This window comes from Myotis yumanensis, unplaced genomic scaffold (genome assembly GCF_028538775.1).
Source record: "Myotis yumanensis isolate MYYU_CA2020_CCGP unplaced genomic scaffold, mMyoYum1.0.hap1 SCAF_9, whole genome shotgun sequence".
In the NCBI taxonomy this organism is placed as follows: domain Eukaryota; kingdom Metazoa; phylum Chordata; class Mammalia; order Chiroptera; family Vespertilionidae; genus Myotis; species Myotis yumanensis.
The window spans coordinates 43,803,107-43,830,840 of NW_027223760.1; the positions used below are offsets into that span (position 1 = coordinate 43,803,107).

General features: G+C 37.5%; 1 protein-coding gene across 2 annotated transcripts; it reads left to right on the forward strand.

Moving 5' to 3' along the window:
* The first annotated feature begins 116 nt into the window (after positions 1-116).
* Positions 117-24,623, forward strand: DBF4 (DBF4-CDC7 kinase regulatory subunit). Of its 2 annotated transcripts, XM_070425105.1 has the most exons (13): positions 117-412; positions 2,909-3,081; positions 8,152-8,331; positions 9,651-9,701; positions 10,203-10,272; positions 10,418-10,494; positions 15,461-15,497; positions 16,270-16,315; positions 19,297-19,425; positions 19,865-19,979; positions 22,361-22,485; positions 23,555-23,862; positions 24,052-24,623. In XM_070425105.1, the coding sequence occupies exons 1-13, from the start codon at positions 367-369 to the stop codon at positions 24,525-24,527; spliced, it is 1,833 nt and encodes a 610-aa protein (XP_070281206.1). In that variant the 5' UTR covers positions 117-366; the 3' UTR covers positions 24,528-24,623. The 2 variants fall into 2 exon arrangements, with proteins under 2 accessions (XP_070281206.1, XP_070281205.1); XM_070425104.1 differs by having other exon boundaries at positions 23,555-24,623.
* Positions 24,624-27,734: the final 3,111 nt, after the last annotated feature.

The following is a 27,734-nucleotide window of genomic DNA, read 5'->3' on the forward strand; positions in this document are numbered from 1 at the left end:
GAGGAGGCGGGGCTTGGGGCGGGACGTGCGGCGCGAGCAGGCGGGGCTTGAGGGTCGGGACGTGCGGCGTGAGGAGGCGGGGCGCGCGTCTGGGCGCCGCGGCTTCGTGACGCGTTTTCAAATCTTCAACCGCCGCAGTCCCCGGTGTGTGCCGGTCCCCGTCTTCCTCTGAGCCTTGAACCTCCGCCGGGCCCGGAAGTCCGGCTAGCGGGCCTGGTGTCTCCCCACTGCGGGTGTGCGGGTCTGCGGAAGGGGAGGCGACTGGCGGGTCCCCGGGCCTCGGGGAGCCGTGTTCTCTCGGCCTCCCGGCGCGACGCCCTCTCCGGACCCTCTCCGGATCCAGCATGTAGGTGCCGGGCGGCTGCCATGAACCCCGGAGCCATGAGGATCCACAGCAAAGGCTACGTCCAGGGTAGGAAGCCCCCCCCTCCGCTTGCGTCCCTTTAACGGTTTCCTCCCTCCGCTTCCACCATGGATGCTTTGTGGCGTCCTTTCTTCGGGTCCCCGCAGCTTTCCTGGCGTGTGCGTCCTTCTCTGTGGCCTAAAAGGAAGGTTTCCTCGGTTCAGGGTTTTGCCTCAAACAGGGAACGGATCTCGGCGCAACCCTGGCGCTCTCCGCGCCCCTAACCGCGGCCCCCAAATGCCGGGGGTGCCTGTGTTTAAAACCGGAGAACAGTGCGCGCACCCGGGGCCTCGCCGGGGACCCTCGGGGAGAAGCGGACGTTCCTGGCTTTCCGCTTCCTGATTGAAGGGGGTGGTCGTGGGTGGGGGGTCTTGGTCCCGTTCTTCTATGTTCTTCCCTCACGAAGCTGAAAGTGTGTGTGTTTCAAACCCACCATCGCTGTTTTCATACAGATAAACAAAAACAAACTTCCGTTTTCAGTGTTTCTTACTCTGTATATACTATACTCGCTAATGACCTCTAACCTACGAACAGATTGTGTTCTGAAAGTTAATTTGAAAGCGGCTTGGAAATAGTGAGATGAATGGTGACTCGGGGCCCCAAGTGGACCTTGTAGTTCTCCACGGAGAGGCCGACTCGCGATGAACTAAACCTCGCGCGGTGCGGGATCTCTGAGGACCCGGTCCTTCTCGGAACCAGGGTTCTTGCATTGCTACGTGTTTAACATTTTTTTTTTTTAAATGTGTTTTTATTGACTTTAGATAGGGAGGAACGGAGACAGAGGAAAGGAGAGGGGGTGAGAGATGGGAACATGGATCCCTGCCCCATGCAGGGCCCCCACCGGGGACGAAGCCCACAGCCTGGCCGAGCCGCCGGGAGTCCGCCGGAGACCCCTGGGTGCGCTCAGCCCGGAGCCGTAAATGCACTGGAGCCCCTAGCCGCACTGGAACCCCATAGCCGCACTGGAGCCCCAATAGCCGCACTGGAACCCCATAGCCGCACTGGAACCACATAGCCACACTGGAGCCCATAGCCGCACTGGAGCCCCATAGCCGCACTGGAGCCCATAGCCGTGCTGGAGCCCCAATAGCCGCACTGGAACCCCATAGCCGCACTGGAACCACATAGCCGCACTGGAGCCCATAGCCGCACTGGAGCCCCAATAGCCGCACTGGAGCCCATAGCCGCACTGGGACCCATAGCCGCACTGGAGCCCCTAGCCGCACTGGAGCCCCTAGCCACAGTGGATCCCCCTAGCCGCACAGGAGCCCATAGCCGCACTGGGACCCCTAGCCGCACTGGAGCCCCTAGCCGCACTGGAGCCCCTAGCCACAGTGGATCCCCATAGCCGCACTGGAGCCCCATAGCCGCACTGGAGCCCCATAGCCGCACTGGAGCCCCATAGCCGCACTGGAGCCCATAGCCGCACTGGAGCCCCCTAGCCACGCTGGAGCCCATAACCGCGCTGGAGCCCCCTAGCCACGCTGGAGCCCCTAGCCGCGCTGGAGCCCCATAGCCGCACTGGAGCCCCTAGCCGCACTGGAGCCCATAACCGCGCTGGAGCCCCCTAGCCGCGCTGGAGCCCATAGCCGCGCTGGAGCCCATAGCCGCGCTGGAGCACATAGCCGCGCTGGAGCCCCTAGCCGCGCTGGAGCCCCCTAGCCGCGCTGGAGCCCCCTAGCCGCGCTGGAGCCCCCTAGCCGCGCTGGAACCCATAGCCGCGCTGGAGCCCCATAGCCGCGCTGGAGCCCCATAGCCGCGCTGGAGCCCGTAGCCGCGCTGGAGCCCGTAGCCGCACTGGAGCCCCCTAGCCGCACTGGAGCCCCTAGCCGCACTGGAGCCCTGTAGCTGCACTGATGGGGCCAAACATTTAGCATTTAAGTACCTGTTTTGAGTGTTCAGCAGAAAGACAGTGCTCCAGAAATAGTTTGTTGAGTAAATACCCCATGAAGTTTGCATTTTAGGAGGAGGAAAATCTTTCAATAAGGTTTTATGTACTGGTTCCCTACCTTCATACATAAAACATAAACGCATGAATATTTATTTCCTTCAAACTCAGCTATGGGCTGTAAACAATCATTGCTTTGCAATACAGGATCGGTTAAACCAGGGGTGGGCAAACTTTTTGACTCGAGGGCCACAATGGGTTCTTAAACTGGACCGGAGGGCCGGAACAAAAGCATGGATGGAGTGTTTGTGTGAACTAATATAAATTCAAAGTAAACATCATTACATAAAAGGGTACGGTCTTTTTTTTTTTTTTAGTTTTATTCATTTCAAACGGGCCGGATCCAGCCCGCGGGCCGTAGTTTGCCCACAGCTGGGTTAAACTGTACTGGGTACTTTCCCATCATCATAAGTGGGACCACAAAGAAATAGGACTTGAATGGGTGGGATAAAGATTTTCCCCTCTGTGATATGATTAGTGTGTACAAAACTGTTTTTAAAACAACATAATTTTTTTTGTCTGCAGAAAACATCTAATTCTAAATGTTTAAACAATAGGTGGAATCCAACTCAAAAATGAAAAGAACAGACCATCTTTGAAATCTCTGAAAACACTTAACAAACCAGAAAAATCCAAATGTAAGCCACTTTGGGGAAAGATATTTTACATCGACTTACCATCTGTCACCATTTCTGAAAAACTGCAAAAGGACATTAAGGATCTAGGAGGGGTAAGTCAAAATTATACACTGAAAAAAAGGAAAAATTTGTAACTAGTACTTTTTAATATATAATCGTTTAGAATGTCATTTTGGAGAACATCATTAGTACCACGTGCAAACTTTTTATATCATTAATGGAAAACTATCTGTTTTATCCTTTGTAGCCTAGTAAAACTTTCAGTTTTCTATGATTATTAGTTTAAATAATTAGTGTAAAGTTCACAAAGTGCGAAGTGAGGTGAGACTCCCTTGTCCTGGTGGAACTGCTAATTGTCTTTCCATTGTAATGCTGGATGTCTTCCTGGTACCAGGTACTCCTTGCTTATGATTATTGGAGAGCTACAGAAATTTGTCTGGATTAGCAAACAAAGAATGTTATTTACAGAACCAGGAAAACCTAAGAAGTAAAATTGCTCTTGAGTGATGAGTCTCCACACAATGAATGTCATTAAGGGAACAGAATTTTGGATTAGGAACTTGGAAAACATGCTTCTTTTCTATGCTATACATTGAGTAAATGATTAGGAAATTAGAAAATTTGGGTAAAATTCTAAGATTTTCTTGGGCTTAAGGTTAATTAATATTAGGTAAATTTTAGCGAGTAAGTCTAAAATTTTATTAATTTATTTCCTAATTCTTCCTGTTTAAAAGATCTCTGCTGCACTTTGAATGTGTTAAGGTTAACATCTTGAACAGATCCTGTCTTTCCAGGTGTAGATATTTGCAGAAGCACAAGTAACAAGTTTACTGGAATTATTTATTATTGTGATGTTTTACTTACCTATCCTTGAAAAGCTATTTTATTTTTTTGCTATTCATTTTCTTAAAACATTGAACACATTTTGTCATAGTATCCTATATCATCATAACCATATGATTACATTCCTAAAAGTCATGTTTTATATAGGCCTGCTACCAAGTTGACCGGACCACCTATCAAGAGTGTCTTAATTTTTTAAGAACCTTAGACATTGAGTAAAGACCCCTTTATTTTAGAAATTAAATATTTAAGGATCAGGAGAAGGTAAATGACTGGCCTAGCGTTGAATTAACCTCTGATTCCAATGCTGCTGCACAATTCTGTTTCTCTAGCAATTAATGGTTACAAAAAAACTATCTTATACAGTTTTGCAGCTTTCTCATATGTGATGAATTACCATTAGCCCTTCTGATCTAAATCTGTGACTTTAGATTTGTGTTTTTAGCAATGGAACACTTCAGATGAAATCATATTCAGATGTCCAAAGTGTAAAGCCAGTAAAAAGGGAACTGCTCTAGCTAAAACAGCAGTATAGTAGCTAGTGCTGGGACTGCTGCCCTGTCCCCCTTTTTCTCTCCTCTCACCCCTCCCCATCAGCTCCAAAGGCACTTGGAAGAAATTTTGAATTAATTTATGCATTTGATAATATAGACTTATTAACTTGATTCCTTAATTTCTCTTCAGGAAAAAAAATGTTTTTATCAAATTCTGATCTCTCCATAGACTATCTTTCCAATAATTTAGTGATGTCCTTATTTCTGTCCCTAGCACATTACTACTTCTACCACTGAAAAAAGACTGTTAAGATCTCTAGTGAATTATTAAGGAACTTTGACCTCTAGACACTAATTTAAGAGTTTTAGGATTCAACTTTAAGTACCAGTTAGTTGAGTTAGATATTACTTAAAATTCTTTGCTTATTTAATGTTTTAGGATTACTTAGGCCCTTTTTTTTATAATTAATCTTGCTTCAGATTAGTACCATCTTTGTCCTTTTCTTTAATTGTCCACTTTATGCATTTGTTTTCTCTAGTTTTAATGAAAACCTCTAAATACCCCATTTTTCTGGAGAGTGCACTTCTGACAAATTCAACCATAAAGAGCACAGCAATGAAGTCTGACATAATGGGGAAATATCTTTAATTGTGGCAAAGAAAGTAACTGTTACAAAACCATCTAAAAAGGATATGGAACCAGCCACATTTGTCCATGTCTAAACATTTTGGACTAAAATAGGGCAGTTGGAGAAGAAGAAAGATATAAGGGCAGATACCTGGCCATATCATGAACTTGAAGACAGTTACTTGTTTGATGTTTATTGTGACATTGAGTCATAAGAAAATAGCAATTGCTAATAAATTGAAGACCATGATAAAACTAAGTCAGCAGTACAGGGCATAGTATTAAGTGTTTTGTTACAATCTAAAATGAATCTTATGCCCATCTTCCCTCAACTAGGTAGAGATGGTATGGGTGCAATTATTTTAATACAACATAGAAGGTCAAGAAGAGGGGAAGATTGCAGCCAACTGAAGAATCTTGCAAGCCATTTTACAGACACAATTTGAACTCTGCTTTGAAAAAATGATTATGATTTGGATGTGGAAATTCATTCAGAAATTATTCCACCAGTGTCTCCCATATGCCAGCACTATTTTAGATGCTGGGGATGCAAAAATAAGTAAGAGGTAGTCTAGTTCTATAGGAATTTTTATTCTATGGGAACATCAGTCACCTAAATAAATAATTAACAGCATAGTATTATGAATACTTTAACAGAAACTATGTAGAAATTGCCATTAGAATATAGAGATGGAAATGATTGGTTCTGCCTTTAGAAATTATACGAGAGAGAAAGTTTGAGCTGAGTTTTGAAAGCCTGGTAATATACCAGAATGAACAAACTTCAGTAGAGGAAAGAATACATTCAAACAAATGTCAATGTGGTTTGTTCGAGCAGCAGCTAATACACCACTAGAGGCCCGGTGAATGAAATTTGTGCACGGGGTGGAGGGGGGGCGGGGCGAGGGGTCCCTCAGCCCGGCCTGCACCCTCTCGCAATCCAGGACTGCTGGCTCCTAACCGATTGCCTGCCTGATTGCCCCCAACCAGTCTGCCTGAGCGTCCCTAAGTGTTTGCCTGCCTGCCTGATCACCCCTAACCGCCTCTGCCTCAGCCCCTGCTGCAGCAGCTTCGTCCAGAATGACATCTGGAAGCTTATTTGGCTGTCTGGTCTAATTAGCATATTATGCTTTTATTATTATAGATTACTTGAATTTGGGATTTAGATAAGGAAAATGGCAAGAAACTGTTATTTAAGGGCCAAATTATAAATGATACTTTATTCGCTACTGAAGAGTTGTAACTCAAGCTATAGGAAATGGAAAACCAAGAGAAAGTGTAGTATTAGTATAAGGGCAGACATGTAGACTATTGTAATAGAGAGACCAGAAATCAATCATCATATATAGGTTGCCAAGATCATTCAGTAGGGAAAGGGCAATCTTTTCAACAACTGATGCTAGGAAAACTAGATATCCACATGCAAAAGAATGAAGTTATACCATTACTGTGTATCATATGCTAAAATTAATTAAAAATAGATCAAGATCTATACATTCTTCTAAAACTCTTAGAAGAATGTATAAGGAAAAATCTTTATGGCATTGGATTTGGTGTTGGTTCCTAGGATATGACAACAAAAGCACAGGCAAACAAAAAAAATAGATACATTGGACTTTATAAAAATGAAAAGGTTTTGTTCATCAAAGAGCACTATCAAGGTGAAAAGACAACCCACAGAATGAGAGAAAAAATTTTTGCAAATCACATATCTAATAAGAGATTAGTATCCAGAATGTATAAAGATTACAAATCAACAACCGGATTTTAAAATGAGCAAAGAATTTGGATAATTCGACTTTTCTCCAGAGATCTTCAAATGGTGAATAAACACATGAAAAGATACGCAACATCACTAATCATTAGGGAAATACAAATCAAAACCACATGTGATACCATCTCACATCCATTCGGATGGTCACTATAAAAAAATGTGTTAATAAGGATGTGGGGAAACTGGATTCCTGTGCACTGCTGGTGGGATTGTAAATTAATGCAACTGCTATGCTAAATAGCATGAGGGCTCCTCAATTAAAAATAAAATTACTATATGATCAAGCAATTCTATTTCTGTGTATATTTCTAAAAGGATTAAAAGCAGAGTCTTGAAGACCCTGTTCCTAGCAGCATTATTCACAATAGCCAAAAGGAGGAAACAACCCAAATATCAGCAGATAAATGGATAAACAAAATGTGGTATTTACATATAATGGAATATCATTCAACCTTAAAAAGGAATGAAATTCCTACCCATGCTACAATGTGGATGAATCTTGGAAACATTGTGCTAAGCGAAATAAGCCAAACAAAAGGACAAATACAGGAGTCCACTTAATATGAGGTATAGAGAATAGTCAAATCCATAGAAACAAAGTAGAATAGCGATTAAAAAGGGCTAAGGAGAATGGGAAGTTTGGTTTAATGTATACAGTATCAGGTGGAATGATGAAAAAGTTCTGCAAATGGGTCGTGGTGATGATTGCACAACATGATGAAGGTACTTAGTACTACTGTATCATACACCTGAAAATGGTTAAATTTTTATGTCATTTTTATCACAATTTTTAGAAGCATGTAGGAGATTGGGCTTCTCTTGAAAAACTGGAAACTCTGGCAGTGTGAGGGCCACGTATTAATGAAAATGAAAATATTCCTTTATATTTCTGCTGGCCCTTGTAGGCATTTGAGTTTATAATCCCTGGAATTAATAAAAGTGAATACTTACTTTATATACTGGTTAATGAAAATTGCTTGGGCCAGGGGTTTGTGGGGGAAGGAGGTAGTGATTTGCATTTAACCAAGGGACTGCTGGCCTTAGCCGGACATTCTGCTTAATGCTTACATGAAATTAATTCATCTAATACATACTTTGCTTCGTTTTTAAAATTTTTCTATTTATATTGTGAGATCCTGTAGAATTTAGGTATAGCTGTTTAAAATATTTTAGAAGTCTTTAGTGTTTGTTTTCACTTATTTCAATTTTCCTGCCTTTGGATGGGAATGATTGTCAATAATACTGACCTTGGTACATGTGTTTTTAAATTCAGACATTTAAGTAATGATTTTCAAGCATTTTAGTAGGGAAATTCTCTTTAAACAAACCATTTTACACTCTTAAGGGTAAGGGTGTAAAGCTGGCTTAGCATATAAAAGTTTGATTTATATGACTCACTTAAAAATACTTTGTTTTCCTTTAGCGAGTTGAAGAATTTCTCAGCAAAGATATCAGTTATCTTATTTCAAATAAAAAGGAAGCTAAATTTGCACAAACCTTTGGACAGATTTCTCCTGTACCAAGTCCAGAATCTGCATATACTGCAGAAACCACTTCACCTCATCCCAGCCATGATGGAAGTTCATTTAAGTCTCCAGATTCAGTAAGTCTCTTAAATGTGCTTAGTGTCGCTCGGAAAGGCTACAGCCTGGGGATCTCATGATTTTTAAGAGCAGGCTGGCCTCGGAGTTTGCTTAGGTAGAACAATGTCTACATTATGTGTAGCTTTCCAGTCATTAATAGGGCTGCTGTCTGACAGAAAGGTGATTTTTTTTTTTCCCAGTAGTGCTTGTATAGTTATACTCTGCTTCCTAAAATAGACCCTTGCATTTAGGTATGATGGTATGACTTTATTTTTTAGAGTAATTTATAACTAAGAAGTAACAGTGGGTCATTGTTTAAAGAAGAAATGGAAATATTTTGTTTGTTTTAGAGCAGGGCTTAGCAAACTATGGCCACTGGCCAAATCCAGCCCATCACCTGTTTTTTATAGCTTTCAAGCCAAAGCATGGTTTTTACATTTTCAAATAGGGAGAAAATCAAAATATTTTGTGACAAGTGGAATTGAAATGAAATTTTAATTTTGTTGTTCACAAAGTTTTATTGGAACATAGCCATAATACCCATGTGTTTACTTATTGACTGATTGTTTACTGCTTTCCTGCAACCAGTTAATATGTAAATGAATAAAGGCAGAACTGGATAGCTGGGAAAGAGACTACAAAGCCAGGAGAGCCTAAAATGTGTAGAAGTTTGCCAACCCCTATTCTAGATTTGTTGATATCATACTCCTTTGTCAATAAGTTGGAAGATACAGTGAAGAATAAATTAAACTGATTTAATTTGATGTGGAAAAGGGAAGAGATTAAAAACTAAAATGTTCATCTTATTTTTAGATTGAAATGTAATTATCATTTTAAAATCTCAACTTATCTACTGTAGCCATTTGCGAAGAAAGAAAAATTGGGGCAGGGAATAGAAGAAATGAGTTACATAAGAAATATCACTTGATAAAAAAAGACAAATACATAGAAAAAAGTCAAAGACAGAGGAGAACAAGGAAGCCTAATATATCTTTTTAGTTCATGCTTTTTGGAGGAATGAGATTATACACCAGTGACTAGTTCCAAATTAATTGTAACTCAGCATTTCAACTGCTTTTCTGGTGCTTTGTTTAAAAAGTGAAATACCATATAAAACAATATATACAGTTACATCTTTAGTTTAATGGAAAACTAAAATGTAAACGTGCTGATTTTTAGACGGTTTCAGAGGAACCTAGCTATTTTTTCATGTTAAATAGAATTTACTATAGAACTGACCTTGGGTCTCGACAACATTCAATTCAGTTTAGCTTTTTACCTTTTTCAATGAGCCACAATCAAACTTTTTATGTTTGATTGTTCTCTGGTCTTTTTATAGGTGTGTTTGAGCAGAGGAAAATTATTAGCTGAAAAAGCTATCAAGGATCATGTAAGTATAAGTAGTAACTTTAAAAATAGTGTATATTCTGTTATTAAAAACTCAAGTAGAAAATAGAGATAGATGTTCTTGAAATCTTTCCTTGTTTTCATGGGAAAAGCCTAAATATCAGCATGTATCTCGTTTTACAAAGAACAGAATCCACTTTCATAAAGTAACATCTCCATCTTGTGGTCTTATAAAGTATTACTAAAGATTTCTGAAGCTCCTGGCATTTTTCGGTATTTTTAAATGGAATAATTTCTTGAAACTAATAACTGTAAGGCTATATTGTGTAGTAATTGTCAAGAATATGGGAATATATTGAGCAGGATTGAAAAAGAATATGGGAATATATTAAGCAGGATTGAAAAAACTGGTGTTATCATTGCTGTTGTAACTATAGAGTGTTCAGTGACATTGTTTCAAATAATTTTTAAATTCAGCTCATTTAAAATAGCAATTTCTTAGAAAAACTATCAGACTGTTTTGTTTTGTTTTTTATTTTTACAGGATTTTATTCCTTCAAATAGTATATTGTCAAATGCCTTATCGTGGGGAGTAAAAATTATTCATATTGATGGTAAGGATTTTATCCTTATTTTATTTCTTATATATTTCTTTCCCTTGGTTCCAAACTTTACATAGTGAAAATTCTGATTGCAAGAAATACCTGTTAACTCCAAAGGTAAAATGCTAATCTTAAACCCTTCTTTCTTTTAATAAAGACATAAGATACTACATTGAACAAAAGAAAAAGGAATTGTGTTTACTCAAGAAATCAAGCACTTCTGTAAGAGATTTGGTATGTTATTTTCCTTTCTTTTTAAGTTAATTAAAGAAAGTGATCAAGTTTGGTTTTTGTTTATGTATCTGGATTTTTTTTTGCCAAGTAGAATATATTATTGCCAGAATATCCTAAGGTAAACTTGGATACTGTATTCATAGTTCTGTTAATAGGGTCTATCTGTCAGACCATTCTTTTGTGGTCTGCTTCTCTTCACTCAATCCTTAAATGAATATGATCTAAAAGGAAAATAAATTTTATAGAAGAGTGTATATAAAGACATGAAGTCATAAGTAGGATGGCATATTTTTGCAAATTTTCTATATTATTATACATATTGACTCATAGAGCAAGAGAATGATAAGAAATGAAGCTGGAAAAATTAGCGGGTTCACATAAAAGTATAGAGGAGTTTGTACATTATATAAAGGAGTTAGATTTTTTCTTGAAGGGTTTGGAAATTTATTGTGAAGTTATTAACAGAGGAACTGATTGGATAGGCATTTTGGAAAGATCTGATTGCCAGTAAAGAATATTTGCTGGCAAGACTAGCAGTTGGACATTGGCCTTTGAACTCTTTGAACACAATTTTCATTAAGAAATATTTTACATCATGAATACCCACATATGCATGCTATATACAATGATTCATAAAGTCTTTGTGACTTCACATTTTTAATAAATTTTAATTTATATAAAATACAAACAGTTCAGAAAGGAACAAATAATTTACTTAGTATTTAAATAAAATTGCTACTATTTTATTTGTTTGGTTGTCTCATTTACAAGTAAAAAAAAAAAATTCCAATGACTTCCCAGATTTTTGCAAAATGATGGGTGGATATTCCTTTATTGAAATATGCTAAATATGCTACTGCACTTTGCAAATTATTTGGATTAAACATAGAAGTAGATGGAAATTTAAACTCAAAAGGACATTTATGGATTCTGAATACACACACATATTGAGTATTCTGGGATGATATGTCTGTAATCAGGCAAAAGGTTGAAAGCCTTCTTAAAAGTAGTAATAGAAGAAGAGCGGAAGATTTGAAAGATACTTATTAACAGGTTTCAGTGCCTTAAATCCAATATAAACTTTATGAGGGTTCAGATCTGTCTTATCTTTAAATGCTAGGTGTTGATTACACATGTAACCTCCATTGTTCATTCAACAAATACTCAGTGTCTATTGTGTGCCAGACACTAGGAAAAAAAATTAAAAGCTGGTTTTTGTTTTTTAATTCTCATCCAAGGATATGTTTTTATTGATTTTAGAGAAAGAGGAAGGGAGAGATGGGCAGTCCATCAGTTTCCTTCCCATATGCTCCCGGACCACTGTTTTACATGGGTGTGAAAAATACCTTACTTTTCTCTCCAAACAAAAATGATAAAAATACCAAATATCTCTATAATCCAGGATGTGTGATTAATTGGTCAACTTGATTCCACTTCTGGCAGGTTTTTTTGTTTGTTTTTTGAATGAGGAAAAAAAATGTTTCTGGAATAATTTTGGTTTGCCAAGTACTAAAACATAAAACTTTTCAATGAAGGTGCATTTATGGGTCTTGAATGGACAACTATAAATCTTAGACATACCACAAATTTTAATACATTAATTATGTTCTCATAAATACTCTCGTTAATTTTTAAAGTTGGATAAATGTATTTGCTCCACTAATTTATTTAAAGTGCTTTGAGGTTTCCCCCTCCTCCTCCAGTTAACCAGAAACATGTTTTGGGTGTTTTTTTGGAGGATTTTTTGCATATATTTGCCTGAGAAATATTGGTCATCTTTTTCTTTCAATGTCTTTGATTTCAATGTCAAGATAATGCTGTTCTTATAAAGTGCTAGAATGTATTTCTACTTCTATTTTCTAGACAAGTTTTTGTAGAATTGGTTTTACTTTTTAAATGTTTGGTAGAATTTACCAGTAAGATTATTGGGGTGTGAAATTTTCTATGTTGGACATTTTTCAAATATGAATTCAATTTCTTTATTAGACAGAGGAACCTTGGGTTGTTTATTTATTCTTGAGTGTACTTTGGTAGTTTGTGTTTTTCAAAGGACTTGTACATATTGTTAAAACTGTCAAATTGATGGCAAAAGTGTTTGTAATATTCCTTTATTAAGCCTTTAATGTCTATAGGGTCTGTAATGACGTCTCCTCTTTCATTCCTAATATCATTATTGTATGCCTTTTTTTCTTTTCTTGGTCAGCCTGGCTAGTTTTATTTTATTTCTCCTTTTTAAAGAACCACCTTTACTGTAAATTCCCTTTAAGCTTTGCTTTAGCTTTATCCCAAACATTTTATATTAGATTTTTAAAAATATATAGACTTTATTTATTTTATCCTCACCCGAGGATATGTTTCCAGATTTTAGAGAGAGTGGAAGGGAAAGGTAGGGGAGAGAGAGGGAGCAAAGCATTGATGTAAGAGAGAAACTGCCTCTCATACATGTCCCAACTGAGACCAAAGCCAAAACCTAGGTGTATGCCCCAACTGGGAATCAAACCTGTGACCCTTTGGTGTATAGGATGACACTCCAACTAACTGAAGCCACATCAACCAGAGCTAGACTTTATTTTTTAGAGCTTCTTTAGGTTCACAGCAAAATTGAGTAGAAGATACAGATATTCCCATATACCCCTTGTTTCCAGTATACACACAACATCTACTACTATCAGTAATCTACAACAGAGTAGTACTAATTGATGAACCTATATTAAGTCATCATCACTCAGAGTCCATAGTTTACGTTAGAGTTCACTTTTGCCTTTTGGTTTAGACAAATGTATAGTGACATGTCTACCATACAGTACCCTAAAATATAATTTCAATGCCCTAAAAATCCTCCACGCTCCATCTATTCACCCCTCCCTTCCCCACTTAGTTCTGGCAACTACTGATCTTTGTACTGTTTCCGTAATTTCACCTTTTACAGAATGTCATATAGTTGGAATCACAGTATATATATTGCCTTTTAGATTGGCTTCTTCACTTAGTGTTAGGCATTTAAAAGTTCCTGTCTTCATGACTTGGTAGGTCATTTGTTTTTATAGTTGAAAATTCCACTGTCTGGATGTGCCATGGTTTATCCATTCACCTTCCAAAAGACATCTTGGTTGCTTCCAGGTTTGCCAGTTATGGATATAGATTAAGGATATAAATATCCATGTGAAGGTTTTTGTATTTTCAGCTCATTTGAATAAATACTAAGGTGCATGGTTGCTGGATCATATGGTAAGAGTGTGTTTAGTATTATAAGAAACTGTCAAACTGTCTTCCAAAATGGCTATCCCATTTTGCATTCCCACCAATAATGAATGAGAGTTTCTGTTGCTGACATGTCCTGTTTTCATCTTTGTTTAATTCAAAATATTTTAAATTTTACCTTAATGACTTATTCTTTGTCCTAAGCATTGTTAAGTGTGTACACATCTAATATTTTTATGTCTTCTTGGTGAATGGATCTTTTTATTATTATACAGGGTGTTCAAAAGTAGGTTTATGATGGTTTGTATGGAAAAATGATACAATAATTAATAAATAATCCTATCTGATTAAAGAGGTAATATGCAAATTGACCATCACTCCAACACACAAGATGGCCTGCAGGGGAGGGCAGTTGGGAGGTATCAGGCCTGCAGGGGAGGGCAGTTGGGGGCAATCGGACCAGCAGGGGAGCAGTTAGGCTTTGATCAGGCTGCCAGGGGAGTGATTAGGGGATTATCAGGCTGGCAGGCAGGCGAGCGGTTGGGAGCCAGCAGTCCTGGGTTGTGAGAGCTATGTCCGACTGCCCGTTTAGGCCGAATTCCAGTAGGATTGGACCTAAACAGGCAGTCGGACATCCTTCGAGGGGTTCCAGATTGGAGAGGGTTGAGGGACACACACACCCATGCACAAATTTCGTGCACCGGGCCTCCAGTATAAGAATAAACTGTTATCAAATAGTTTTTGAATGCATATTAGACATTGTAAATGTTGTACAGGCTCCAGATCTATGATAATACTTTAAAGAAGGTTGATTTTTGTTGCTGCTGCAGGCAGTCATCCAGTTTTGTTCAGACTATCAGTTCTGTCTCAAATTAGATGGCAGGTCTAATCTCGGTTTCCGTTTTCAAAGACTTGTATGGAGCTTTCTGTTTGTTCTGCATATGCATCACTTATAGATTAGCCCAAGACTTGGGCAGTGTAGTTTGAATCTTATAGTTCCAATTTTCAAAGCTCTTGCTTTGTATCTGTCCTTAGAATATGCAGCTTAGAGTTAACCCTGGTTTTTATGTGGATTTATACGGGGAATTAGGGATCCCCTTCTCCAGCTTGCTATTATCTGTGGTTTCCCCTTCACTCTCCAGTATGAAGTGACCCTTTTTATAGTTTCTCTAGTCAGAAAGTCAAGGTTTCTCAATTTCATTTACTTGTGGTACTTTTACAATTGCAGTTTCATAACTGGGGCCCACCCAAAGGGCAAAAAGGTGGGAGAAATCAAAGAGAACATAATACAGTGATTCTCTTTGTAATCTTTGGATTGCAGGAGCCTCTTTCCAGGTTCTTTCTAGCTAGAAAGATGGGGTTTGCATAGGAGAGGTAATCCCTGGCTTCACTCTTCCCACCAACTCCATGACTATAGGTTGGTTCGTCCTTAAGGCAAAATTGCAAGAGAAAGATGGGGGGATGGGAAACTTACCCCTTAAAGGTAGCCTCTCTCTAAGTTTTTACTTCCTTCAACAATATTCTTGCTTCTGTTTACTTTTCAGTCTGCAGGTAGTTGCTTATTGTATTTTGTTCAATTTTCGGTTATAATCAATGGGATTGGATGTATTCCAGCTTGACTGGAATTGATAGACTATAATGAATTTTTTTTCTTTTATATTGTTCTTTTCCTATATGGTTTTAAAAAAATAATTTAAGGATAATTGCGATTTTCACTATACTATCAAACCCAGTATTTTCACTATCAAAATTTTTTTTTTTTTAGGGGAAAAGAGTAGGTGTTGGCATACAGAAAACAAGAAGTAAGTATTTTGATATACTTAAATGTGTTTGATTTGCTATAGAAAACAGAACATAATTTTCTTAAAAATCATGTAAATAACTTCAGATCACTTATTCAGTAGTTCCTAGTCTTTTTAAGAACCTGTACCCCTGTAGCAATCTGTTTAAAAAATATATTTTTTTAATTATTAGTTTACTAAGAAAATAATATTGGATTGAGTTAACAGAATTTTTAATGAAATAATAATATACATGCTTTAATTACACATTAAAGTCAAGCTCTAAAACTGATTCTGATTACTGTAATTTTAAAGTGATGAACATAAATGATGCTTTGAGATATCTGTAGTAATTAATATGATAGGAAAATACCTGTTTTGATTTGTATCAAAATTACCGGCACTGGTAATACTTATATGAATAATTTGAGGAAATGTCAAATTTCAGTTAGAAGTTAGTAAAAATAAAAGTTGAATTTGTTTTTTTTCCTGTTGAACCTCTTGAGCCTCCTGAATTCTACTCGTAGGTCTATTGTGAGGGGCGGGGGCGTCCATTTAGTTTCAGAATTTCAGAATATAGATGGAGCTTCTGTTATTTTGAAATGGATTGACATTGTAAAATAACTCACCTGAGATTTAAAACTAATTGAAATGAAATGGATAATGGGTACATAGTTGGTAATTTTTTTTGTGTGTTGTGTGTTTTGTTTTGTTTTTTAGCCAGAGTAGTTTTTTGTTTGTTTTAAATCATGGATTTGTAATATCTAATACCATGTTTTAATATGTTTTCAAGCAGGTAGACTCAAAAAGCCTTTTCTAAAGGTGGAAGATATGAGCCAGTAAGTATCTAAGTTTAATCTCTATGATTTAAATATAATAACAAAAGAGAAAATCTAATTAATGTACGTCTATCAATACTGTTAGATTTATTTTATACTAATGTACATGTGGCACAAATAACAAAGTAGCATTAATTAATTTGTGCTTCAGTACTGAATTTAGTTTCAGTATGTTATAGATGATAATTCCTTGAAATATCTAATTTATAACAATCATGAGACCAACTCATTTCTTTAATACCCTATCTAATAAATAGGGAATATGATCATTGACTGTCCTGCCCTCAAAGATGGTGGTGCCCAGTCCCCTCAGTCCTGCCAGGGTGGCAGGCACGCGGCAAGGCTGGCCCAAGGCGCAGGCAAGCCTTAGATGGTGGCCGCCCGAGGCTCAAGTAACCAGGGCTGGCCGATGCTTACGCTGCCAGCAGTGGCAGCAGCAGAGGTGTGATGGGGCATTGCCTTTCCCTGATCGCCAGGTTGCCTCCCGTCCTGAGGGCTCTGTAAGACGGGGCAGGCCGGGCTGAGGGAATTTTCATGCACCAGGCCTCTCGTTTTAAATAACCATTATCTGAGTAAATACAGTACCATATGATTTATAACAACTACTTAATAATTGCTTCTACATTTGTGAAAAAGAAATTATTAGTTGCTATTTGGAAATACAAATCTGAATCTAACTTTTTTATTTTAGAGAGAGAGAGCGTGTGAGAGAAACATCTATTTGTTGTTCCACTTAGGAATTCATTGGTTGATTTCTTATATGTGATCAGACCCACAACCTTGGTGTATCAGGACGATGCTCTAACCAGCTGAACTTACCTGGCCATGGCTGAGTCTTATCATTTTATGTGGTAGATTTTCTAAACTCACTCTCATATATTATAGGATAATATTAATGAAAATTAAGGTGTGAGAGAATTAAGTTGGCATGGGGGAATCATATTTCTTTACCTTGACTTTCCAGTTACTCAGACATTTGTGGTTAATTACTCATTTAGATGTGTAATTAATTAATTCTCTTGGGTACTCACTGAGGTGATTAATGTGTGTTGAATGTTTCTGTTTATGAAATGTATTATGGGGGGGGGGGGGGCGGGGCTGCAATTCAAAATTAGTCCTGGAGAAGACATTAATAAATGATATTCCATGTTCATGAATGTGAACACTTCATATTGTTAATGTGTCAGTGGTACCCAAAGTGATCTACAGATCCAGTGCATTCCCTGTCAGAATCCCAATGACGTTTTTTACAGAAAGGGAAAAATCCATCCTAAAATTCATATGGAATCTCACAGGACCCTGAACACCCAAAGCAGTCTTGAAAAGAACAAAGTTGGAGATCTGTACTTCCTGATTTCAAAACTTAGTACAAAACTACAGTCATCAAAATAGTTTGGTGCTGACAAAAAGGCAGATATATAGACCAGTGGGATAGAATAAAGAGCCTAGAAATAAATCTTCACATGTTGACAAGGATGTCAAGATCATTTTGTGGGGAAAGGACATTTGTTTGTTTGTTTGTTTGTTTTCAAAACTCAAAATGGCTTAAAAACCTAAAACTGTAAAACTCCTGGAAAAAAAACACTGGGGGAAAGCTTTATGACATTGGATTTGGCAGTGATTTCTTGGATATAACACCAAAAACACAAGCAATAAAAGATTAAAAAAAATAAAATTGCACTACATCAAAATTATAAATTTCTGTGCACCAAAGGCTACAACAAAGTGAAAAAGGGGACCCATGGAATGGGCGAAGATATTTGCAAATCATGTGTTTAATAAGGCATTGATATAAAGAAGTCAAGCCCTAGGCGGTTTGGCTCAGTGGATTTAGTGTAGGCCTGAGGACTGAAGGGTGTCAGGTTCAATTCCGTTCAAGGGCACCTATCTCCATTGCAGGCTCGATTTCCCTGGGATGTGTGCAGGAGGCAACCAATGGATGTGTCTCTCTCACATTGTTTCTCTCTGTCTCTCCTTCTCCCTCCCACTCTCTAAAAATCAATGGAAAAATATCCTCAGGTGAGGATTAAAATAAAAAAGTCAACAACAGATAATCAAATGACCTGACTAAAAATGGACAAAGGACTTGACATTTCCCCAAAGATATACAAGTTACCAATCGGCATATGCAAAGATGTTCAACAATGCTGTTCATCAGAGAAATGCAAATCATTACACTACAGTATACCTCATATCCTTTAGGATAGCCATTATAAACAAACAATACAGAAGATAAGTGTTGAGCATTGTTGGCAGGATTGGAAAATTTTGCATCCGCTATGGAAAAACCAGTATGGAAGTTCTTCAAAAGAATTAGAAATACCATATCCAGCAATTCCACTTCTGGGTATATATCCAAAATTATAGAAAGCAGGGTCTTGAAGAGATATACGCACATACATATATGTTCATAGCATTATTCACTATAGCCAAAATATATATGCAGACAATGGAATATTATTCAACCTTAAAAAGGAATGAAACTCTGACACATGCTACAACATGGAAGAACTGTGAGGACATTATGCAAAGTGAAATTAAAACTGCATGATTCCATCTAATGAGGTACCTAGAGTCATTAAATTCATACAGACAGGAAGTAGAATAGTAGTTGTCTGGCTGGTGGGGAAAAGAATGGGGAGTTACTGTTTCATGGGTATAAAATCCGTTTTGCAAGATGCAAAGGGTCTGGAGATGGATAGTGTTCATGGTTACAAAATATTGTGAATGTACTTAATGCGATGGAACTATACACTTAAAAATGGTTAAGGTAGTAAATTTTGTTATGTGTATTTTACCACAATTAAGCTTGTTTTTAATGTGTTAAAAAAAATGGGTCTAGAATTGGGAAGGGAAGTCTAACTGATTTCTGTTGTTTATTTCAGATTCCAGATGAATTACATGATTTTAAAATGTAAAACATCAAATGTGTTTTCTTTAACCATAAAAATGTTCATGTATTTTTCTTTTTATTCTTTTAGACTTTATAGACCATTTTATCTTCAACTGACCAATATGCCTTATATAAATTACTCTATTCAGAAGCCTTCCAGTCCATTTGATATAGATAAGCCATCTAACATCCAAAAGCAAACTCAGGTTAAACTAAGGTTGGTTTAACCTTTAAGTTACTTTTTATCCACTTAAACAAACATGAAAATAATTAATTTAATGGTGTGTGTGTGTGTGTGTGTGTGTGTGTTCATTCGCTCTTATAGTCCCCCCCCCCCCCCCCCATATATTTTTATTGCCCCTTGGATAGATTTTAAGTCTGAATTTCTTTTAAGTGTGTCACATTTAGAAACTTTAGATAGATGGGGGGAAGAGGGATTGAAAATGCAAATAATTAAAATGTGTTGTTTTTCTTAAGTGATCTGAAATATGCTCAAGAATCATCATTACATTCTTAGTTTGCTTCTCAATTGTTTAAAAAGAAAAAAGTTACAAGCATTTGTTGATACAAAACTCTGCAGATTATGGCAGATTCTGTTTGATTTGTATTATTCCTTATGTTCAGCAGTTAATCCTTTTATCATATATTTCTATCAGAATCCAAATGGATGGTGATAAATGTGATGGAATCCCAACTCAACTCCAATTGAAAGAGAAGAAAAAAAAAGGATATTGTGAATGTTGCTTGCAAAAATATGAAGATCTCGAAACTGTATGCATGATTTTATGTTTGGGGCTTGATATTTTTAAAGCTATGAATAGATATCTGTGGTTATAACATTAAATTATTAAGTAGTATATATTTCTTTTTGATAGAATTATCTGAAATTTTAAGAACCCAAAGTGGGGAAATATATATTGAAAAATCATTTTTACTCATTTATTCAACAAATATTTATTGTGCATCTGCTATGTAAGAATCACTATTCTGAGCAAGTATTGAACAAAGACCAATTCCCTGCCCTTATAAAGATTACATTTTTTGGAGGGGGAGGGGAGATAGGTAACTAGAATAAAAGAATAAAATATATAGAGAGAATATTTAGGTCAGTACTGTGAGAAAATATAAAGCAGGCATGGTGATTTTGCTATTTACATAGATTAGATAAGGAATACCTGACTGATAAGGTAATATTTGAGTTAGAGGCCTGAGAGAAGTGAGGGAACAGTAAGACTTGTAGATATTGAAATAAACAATGCAAAAGTGCTAAATTAAACTGATTGTTGGGACCAAAGAACAGATGATGGAGACCTAGACTAAGTAGAAGTCAGGAGTCATGGTCAGATTGTGGATGTAATTCAAAAGTGGGGCCAAGGGGATTTGTCAGTGGATTGGATGTTGGGAGTAAGAGAGATGAGTCATGGGGGACTATAATATTGCAGGCTTAAGCAATTAATAAATGGGCAGGTGATTTACTAATGGGAGGATGAGAATAAAATGAAGACAATTCTTTGAAGTAGCAGAAAGAAATGGAATAGTTGGAAGGATATGTGGGATAAAGAGAAAGTTAAAGATGGGAACTATACAACTTGTAAATCAGAAAACACATATATAATTACATATTGTTTTTGTGATTAATCACTATGCTTTAATTATGTTCACTTTGTAACAATGAAAATACATCCTGCATATCAGATATTTACATTACGATTCATAACAGTAGCAAAATTGCAGTTATGAAGTAGCAACGAAAATAATTTTATGGTTGGGGGTCACCACAACCTGAGGAACTGTATTAAAGGGCGTGGCATTAGGAAGGTTGAGAACCACTGAGATAGAGGTTCTTCTATGACAGGGATGGGCAAACTTTTTGACTTGAGGGCCACAATGGGTTCTTAAACTGGACCGGAGGGCCGGAACAAAAGCATGGATGGAGTGTTTGTGTGAACTAATATAAATTCAAAGTAAACATCATTACATAAAAGGGTACGGTCTTTTTTTTTTTTTTTTAGTTTTATTCATTTCAAACGGGCCGGATCCGGCCTGCGGGCCGTAGTTTGCCCACGGCTGTTCTATGATCATCCTGGTATAGACTTTTGGATATAACTCCCCTGATTAGCAATCAAACAAATAGAATTAGCCTGGTGATTCCACCTATTAAAAAGGAACTTTGTTTCCTGTGAGTTTTATTCCAATACACTGAACTTATTTATGTTTGTTCTTGACCACTCTTAAAATTAATAGTTACTTCTCTCTATTCTCCATTATAAGCACTGGGTAATGGAATCATCTGCCTATTCTCAAATGTGTTCCTTTTTAAAGATTATTTTTATACCTGACAGCATTCATTGTACTTCATTTGTGTGTTTAATCTACCTTATAGCTTCTTGTTTTGGATTCTTGTGTATTAATTATAACATTTTATTCACTGGATATTTTATAAGCCCTATCTTATTTAATGGTAATTGTATAAGGCTAAATAAAGTAGTAAAGGGAAAAGTGTTCTCAAAGTATTAGAGCACTGTAAAAGTTATTTTTTTTTCCTCCATCTTTATCTTCGGATTTCTGATATAGTTCATTTGTTTTCAGTTACATTGAAACCACAAATTAGTATTTGACTTTTTTTATTGAAAAATGGAAGACTGAAAAGCAAAGTTAGGCTGACCCTTGAACAAACGGGTTTGAACTGCATGGGTCCACTGAAATATGGATTATTTAATTTATTTTTTTTAAAGAAATACCTGTACTGTTTTGATCCGAAATTGGGAGTTTGTGGATGCTGAGGGTTGATTGTATGCATTGATCTATGCTGTTTTACATAGTTAGGAAACTTGAGCATCTCGGATTTTGGTATCTGGGGTGGGGGAGACGCAGAGAGACAACTGGTGTAGTTATACATGGATTTTTGACTGAGGGAGTCGGCACCTCTTAACCTCTGTGTTCAAGGGTCAACTGTAGTTTTGGTGGTTTCTCAAAAGTTAACTTTTACTTCTGTCATCCTTCGAAGTTCTAGTAAAAGGTATTACTTTGGAGTAGTTATTAGAAACCTAATTTTAGGGACATGTAAATGTTAGAAAACCTGAACAAAAAAAGGTATCTGTTGATTTAAAAATATAATTTTATAATTTATATGCTTTTTTGTTTTGTTTTAGCATCTCTTAACTGAGCAACACAGAAACTTTGCACAGAGTAATCACTATCAAGTTGTTGATAACATTGTATCTAAGTTAGTTTTTGAATTTGTGGAACATGAAAGGGACATGCCTAAAAAGAAAAGGTAATTTATCCACCTAAGTTTTAAATTTTAAACTATTTTCTTAAACTAAAAATAAATCCAGAGTTTCCTATTCTTAGATGGAATATATATTTTGAGAATGTCAATATGGTTAAGGATTGATTACTTCTTTCCTCTCTCCTCTTTACTTCCAAAAGTATTTATTTTAGATTACTTTTAAGGTCCTCATTTTAACATTATAGTCTAGAGGAGGGTTTTTTAAAAATAGTAAATATTTTAGGCTTTGTGAACCATAAGACTCAGCTTGTACAGATAACAACATAATTGATTAAGGAATACCCAGTTTAATACAGACAGTCCTCGGGTTACATCGGACTCAATGTACGTCGTTTCGTGGTTATGTCGCCATATCCCATTTATTTATAAAAAAAAAAGTTCTGTCATTTCGACATATGTTCATATGTGCTTTATGTTTTTTATTATTTATTTACCATAAGTAAAGGTCAGGAATTGTTATCTTTCTTTTAAATTTTTTTTACTGTTTCACTTCATTACTGCTGTGTATGTGCTCCATGTGAGTAAGGTAGGTGCTTATGTAGGTGGGTTCCGACTTAACGGTGAAAATCGCGTTACGTTGTGCGGTAGGAAGGGATCTCCAGTGTAACTTGAGAACTTACTGTATGTGTTTCTGCCTTAGGTTTCCCAATAATTGCTCATTCCACATTGCTAACTAAATTGAAAAGACAAAATTAATGTACATCACAACATAGACATTAAGAAATTTTTCAGAATAATGAAAGTGACCCAAATCTCTCTACTATCATCTTGTTTGATTTATATGGTTGAAAGAGTTTTAAACACCACATTCAAGATGCTGGAAGGGAAGAATGTGGATTGGAAGAGGGGTACTCTAGAGTTTTCAGCTATATCTGTAGAGGTTTATTACTTTAAAAACATCTAAATTTGTCTGAATGCTAATATTTCTGTATTTTTGTAATATTGCCTAAGTTAAATAAGTTTCATAAATAGTTTTAAAAGATTTTTACTAATTTAATGTTTAACTACTAAGAAATATTTTTTTTGGCAATTCTTTTTCTTTTTTTCTAAAAAGATTAAAATACAGCGTTGGATCCCTTTCTCCTATTACTGCAAATATCCTGAAAAAGTTTGAACCAAAAGAAAAGCTAGAATTGCAACCTATTTCTCAGAAAGACTTCAGGGAAAATAATGTACAGGTGATCAAGCAGAGTTTTCTATATAAAGAAACCCACCAACCTGAAGAGGAGCTTGTGTTTATTTCAGAGCACATCCCTAGCCCTTCAAATGAATTGAGAGGACTTGATGAGAAAACAAATCAATATTCCACATTAAATCCAGCTGAAAATGACATAAAACAAGATTTTACACATCTATTCCCAGGTAAAAATGGACAGGGATGCATTCTTGATATTTCTAAACATAAATTAATTATAAATGAAAACAACTTGGAAGAAATAAGAACAGATCATTGTCTGTGTAGGCTACAGACATCTATACAAGTTTCTAATTTCAATATAGATAATAGTGCATCTCAACCAAAACAAAAATCAGATGTTGTGCTTTTTCCAGCAAAGGGTCTGAAGGAAAAGGACCTTCATTTGATATGTCATGATTATGGTCTGTCAGCAGTGAACAGTTCACAGGAGCACCGAACTATTCAGGCAAACACTCCATCCCGAAGTTGTCTCGGGGAACCCAATGAATGTGACGTCAAGAATATGGATAGCTTACCTTCTGGTAAAATCTGTCGGAAAGTGAAAATATTATTACGAAGAAATAAAAAAGAAAATCTGGAACCAAATGTGGATTTAGATAAGAAAAGAACTGAATGTCTTATTACACAAGAGGAAAACAGAATTTGTAGTTCACAATCTCTACTAGACTTATTTCAGACTAGTGAAGAAACATCAGAATTTTTGGGTTTCACAAGCTACACCGAAAATGGTGGAATATGTGATGGTTTTGATATTTGGAGGGAGGATGATTCAAATCTGTCATCACTGTTTTCCTCTTTCCCTTCAAATTCTACATTTACTGGCTTTTAGATTTAAAAAAATAAATTTAAACGGGATAAAAATCATACTGAAATTTTTATAAATATGTATAGAAATTCTTAGTTTGTTTTTTTTTGCCAACTTTGTTTACAGAACCAAATGTAAATGTTAACAATAAAGGTAATATTTACATTTTTCTACAGAATTGAATACCTATTATAGAAAAATTGTAGGGTAAATTTGTGACTCATTTTTATATACTCTGTTCATAATTGTTTCATAAGAATATGAATAAGTGCTTTATGACACTGAAAACTAGTGTCAAGTGAAATCTTGAGAATATAAAAATTTAGCATTATTGCCTGGTTGCAATGGCTCAGTGGTTGAGTGTCTACCTATGAACCTGGAGGTCACAGTTTGATTCCCTGTCGGGGAACATGCCCAGGTTATGGCTCGATCCCCAGTAGGGGGTGTGCAGGAGGCAGCCAACCAAGTATTCTCTCATCATTGATGTTTCCCTCCCTTCCTCTCTGAAATCACTAAAAAAAATATTTTAAATATTTAGTATTGTAAATTTAGCAGATATTCTGGTTTTATCTATTGTTTATTAAAATAGAGTCCAATGGCCCTAGCTGGTTTGGCTCAATTGATAGAGTGTCAGCTTGCAGACTAAAGAGTCCCAGGTTCGATTCCGATCAAGGACACATGCCCAGGTTGGGGGCTTGATCCCCAATAGGGGGCATGCAAGAGGCAGCCCATCAATGATTCTCATCATTGATGTTTCTATCTCTCCCTCTCTGAAACAATAAAAATATATTAAAAACAAAAAATAGAGTCCCATGATATCATGGCTGTAAATCAGGAGTTGCTCAGATGGGAAGCAAAAATTTCTCGAAGGTCACAAGACTAATGACAAATAGGGCCACTCCTGCTTCCACCTACTGGTTCCCAGACTTATGTATTCTCTTAGCAGAGACACAGCACCATATAAATGTTTTTAACATCCTAGATTATATTCCATCCTCAAAAATATCACCTCCAACCCTTCAAGGTGATTCTATAACTGTGCCTCTGGTAACTATTACAATACTCTGTCATTCAGGCAACTTCTGGGTGACTCAGTATGTCGTAGACCTATGGATCACCTGATCATGAACCCATTCCCCCACCTTTTTTGTGATTTTAATCCCCTAGTGAAACACGAAATTAGGAATGATGCCATGCCAATGAATCAAACCATCTATCTGTAAACCCTCAAAAAGTGATGTGAGGAAGAAAGACAAACACATCTGGAATGTGCCTCTTACTATACCTGGTGTAATCAACTTGCCTGGTTGGTGGTCTCACGGAATTGTGTCATATCAAGAACTCAGTGTTGGTCTCTGTTTCTGACAGGTTGGACAGTTGGCAATGGCAGAAACACTAGATCAGCTTTAGTCAATAGGAGCCCATGCTATTGAGCCCATACATAACTTTCATCCCTGCCAACATCATCCTTTTGCTCATGTGCCCATTGTGCCAACTTTTGGGTGGTGATAATGTGTGATATGAATACATTTCATGACCATTCCCATATGCCATGTGCCTCTACCCCTTATATTCAACCCTCTACCCCTTGTATTCAACCTTTCAATCATTCTCTTCCCAAATGCCTTAATAGCCAGTCAAGTAATTTCTCCCTGCCCCTGAGTCCACAAATACTCTACATCTAGGCCACTTCTCTTTGCTCACAAAGGGGATGACTAGGTACACCACTTGAAGCTGCCCATTGGGAAGATTTCCCCTTGTGACTGGTTACCAAAGCCACCCACCCCTGAGTGCAGCTATAAGGCAGTTGCCATCTATTTTCAGCTTGCACCCACGGAAGCAACTAATTCATGAACCACGTCTGGGTTTTTACTCTTCATCTGGTCTTAAGGGATGGCCCATATGCCTAGAGGTATGATCTGAGAGAGAGGACCTAGGGGAAAATCCCAAGTGAAATGAGGAAGCAGGATCTACAGGCAGATTCTAGGTCCTCTCACCAGAGCCTCCACCTTGTGGCAGGAAAACCCCTGCCTTGGTTGCAGAGGTCAACAACAACAATGACTGGCTAGAACCAGATCATCCCCAAGTGGAGGAAATACCAAAGACCTGACCCCAAAGCTCACTGTACATCATTATAATGAAAACTGACATCGCAAGTAGAAGTGGGGGCCAAGCGGGTGGTGAACACCATGACACTTCCTGAATGGACCATATTAGGAACTCCGAACCTGAAGGTGGAGACAAAATTTGGTGCCACAGGTTTCAAAAACCAGGAACACATAAAATCCCAGGAACTGAATGACCATGTGCACAACTCACTTGCAAGTTGGCCTACATCCACTCAGATGTGTACTTCTGCCTCTTTCACACAGGCAATGGCAGAAACACTAGATAGGCTTTGGTGAATAGGAGCCCATGCTTTGTCTCTACTTGAATAAAACTTGCTTTTGTTCTCACTCCAAATCATTCTTGAAATCTTTCCTGTATGAGTCAAGAGCCTGGAGGTCGTCTGATACGAGAAAGGTCCTGGATTGTGTTGGGACAGGGCCAGCTCCCCGCTCTGAACAGGTCTGGTGACACAACAGCGATGGATGACATGGGGGTCTGGGCTGTGTGCTCATGCAATTCCCTTGAACCTTCTGGTCCTGCTCTTGCCCAATCTTGGATATACCAATCCTGTCTTACAATGGCTTCTTGTTGCACCTGCCCAATGGTATGAATTAGAAGATCTGACAGAACCCCAGCTCATGATTGGCAGTTGTGGTTTTTGCTCCATAGTCAGGTGCTCCATCTGCCATACATCATCAAAAATACAAACCATGTATATATATAGTTTTTTTAAGTACATAATTCGCCACTAAAGATGTCATGGCTTTACTCTAAAACCCTAAAGCCTCAGCTGTGATTTCCCCATTGGGGTTTGCCATAAGCTCCAGTTTTCTTACCTCTGATACCTCTAGCACCTTTGAACCAGCCTGGTGAGGCTGCAGAGCTTTTTCTGCTCAGAGCTGGCGGCATTCAGCAAAGCAGTATCCCCAGTTGAAACATACTGCTGCTACAATCTGAAAAGGCCTATCAGGAATTATGCTTTCTTCATGTTTGGGAAGCTCAGGATGCAATAATTTGTCTTTTGGTGGGATTTCCTGGCATGCTCCTGACCACTGACTCAAACTGATACTGATGGGGCAGGGCCCTGAGTCTTTTTATTTTAAGATTTTTTAAAATTGATTT